The 2349-nt window shown below is 52.1% G+C and overlaps 1 protein-coding gene across 1 annotated transcript in view; it reads right to left on the bottom strand.

The window, feature by feature from the left end:
- The window catches only part of LOC103607461 (two pore calcium channel protein 2-like), a 43993-nt gene that overhangs the window by 26196 nt on the left and 15448 nt on the right, over window positions 1–2349 (bottom strand). Inside the window, exon 7 of the mRNA XM_008591963.1 lies at window positions 1601–1727. Coding sequence (XP_008590185.1) covers window positions 1601–1727 — 127 coding nt within the window. The remainder of the gene's footprint in view (window positions 1–1600; window positions 1728–2349) is intronic.

Here is a 2349-nt window from a genome sequence, read left to right as displayed (position 1 = left end):
AGGAAAATCTGTGTGGTGAGAAACAGAGCGACAGGAGGCAGACAGCTCCAAACTCCACTCCACCCAGGAGGAGGGGAGATTCCAGAAAGGAAGGAAATCGGGTGTGCTGCTGAGAAGAGAGAGAGACTGATGGAGAGGGGACGAGGGGACGACAGCTGTGCCACTGAGTTAGTAGAGAAAGAGAGGAGGAGGGGAAAAGCCAGGGAAGTGAAACTAGGCTAGCAGTGGTCTGGGGAAGGAAGGGCAGCTGGGGCCTGTCTGGAGCTGCCATCTGGCCTGACCACAGGGAATCTTCCAGAAGTGGGGTGGTTCAAGGGCCCTTCCCAGGTTATAATCCGCTGCCTAGCCTCCATGCCCACACCTACTGCTCCTGTAAGTCTGTGACCCAATACCATCATCTCTCAATTGATTACCCAGCTAGACTGCAAATTCATCAAAAGCCAGGGCTGTGTCTTAATCCTTGTTGACACCTTAGAATCTTGGACGGTGCTGGGCACATAAAGCACGTTTAAGAGATATTTGCTGACTGATGCACATTGCAGGGATTAATTTCCAAAGGATGTTACCAAAGAAACACTTCCTTGGGGGAGGCGGAGGCAGAGCAACAGCTGTGTGCAGCGGTGACAGACAGGACAGGGCACTGGACTCTCTGGAATGGCCTCTTCCACCAGAGGGAGGGGGAGGCCAGAGGACGCCCAGCCTCGGGGCCAGGAGGAGCTGAGGTTCCCTCAGCACAGAGACTTCTCAGGACCTGGACAGAGCCAGACACCTTCAAAGGCCAGACTTGCCACATCTCAGACGTGGGTTCACCACGCCCTTCTCCTCAGCTGCAGACACTGAAGTTCTTCCCTTGCCCCCGGTGAACATCCCTAATCACTGAAAAATTTAACACAGAACTACAAGGTCAAAAGCCAGAAGGCTGCTTCTTTCTTTAAGGGAAATCACCCTTTGATGAAAGGTTTCTCTGTGCAACAAATTTTACAACAAAAGTAACAGCCATCCAGAGGTGTGCACAGGGAGTTGTCAGTGGCAGGAGGGTGGATGAGATGGATGAGGTGTCCCAGGGGATTCCCAGGAATTCTCCAGACATAAATCAAACAGGCAGGANATGGATGAGGTGTCCCAGGGGATTCCCAGGAATTCTCCAGACATAAATCAAACAGGCAGGAACCAGGGCAGAAACTGTTGGCTTTAAGAAGTTTCTGCTTGTTTGGGGCCCGTGGGAGCGGAGGAGTTGGAAGCTCAGAGAATACCCCCAACTCCCAATCACACACAAAACAGTTCAAGGAGCCATGAGCAATAGATGCATTAAGAGCAATGAGCAAAGCACAGAACTGACAGTGCCCACAAGAGGTCAGCGCCCTGGCTAAGTCCTCCACCCTTTAGCATCTCTTCAGACACGCTGTCAGACTCACCACGAAGACCCATGCAGAACCACCCTGCTCAGCAGAAGGGAGCTAGCCACCAAACATGCCTTCAGAGCCACCAAAGTGAACAGATCAAGGACATTTCCAAATATTCAGTGAATGCACTCGCCAGACTCCCCACCGCTGTGCCCAGCCCCAGCGTCTGCCCCCTGCCCATGGCTCCCACATGTTACCTTTAGGTGCTTCCTGTAATTGTTGTAGACCACGGCCAGAAAGACGGACATGAAGATGTAGGTATTGATGATGATGAAGGTTACGAAGTACAAAGAATACCACCAGTTGAAGTCATAGGCAGGCAACCTGGAAGGAAATAATTATGCTTCATGATTTTTCATACTCTAGTTCCACGACAGATGTAAGGCTGACCTTAGGCGACATCCCACGTGCACAGTCTGTGCACACGAGGCACCGGAAAACCTCCGCTGACTCCCGCTCTCCCCCATGTGGTGCAATGGGTCCTCAGAGCCTCACCATCCTTAACGCTAAACAGCTCACCCCAAATCTGCCCTTCCACAATTCTTGGCGTCTCATAAAGGCATCAGCTTTCAAAGGGGGTAGGACCTTAGATAGCCGCCAATCCAAGTCTTTCCCTTCACAATGAGAACACTGAGGCCTAGAAAGGAGAGTGACTTGCCCAGAATTACAGAGGGAATCAGAAGCATGGCTTGGTTTACACTGAGGGCTCTGCAGGACACCAGACTGCCTTGGCTGGGGGGCCAGATAACTTTGTTTCCACTCTGGGACAATGAGAACAAAAGGGACACCACTAATAATCATGGCAGGACAAGAGGCATGTCAGGACTCACTTCACCTTTAACAGAAACTGGGTTTCCTCCAGGAAGGGACGTTGGGGGTGCTGCTGTGGCCAGAAGCCCAGGATCTGGGGGAAAGACCCGGGAAACACGGGCAGGGCCAGGGACTT

Source organism: Galeopterus variegatus, unplaced genomic scaffold, assembly GCF_000696425.1.
Source record: "Galeopterus variegatus unplaced genomic scaffold, G_variegatus-3.0.2 Scaffold7446, whole genome shotgun sequence".
Lineage (NCBI taxonomy): Eukaryota > Metazoa > Chordata > Mammalia > Dermoptera > Cynocephalidae > Galeopterus > Galeopterus variegatus.
Note: the sequence above shows the minus strand (reverse complement) of the source record. Positions and strands in the feature narration are given on the sequence as shown.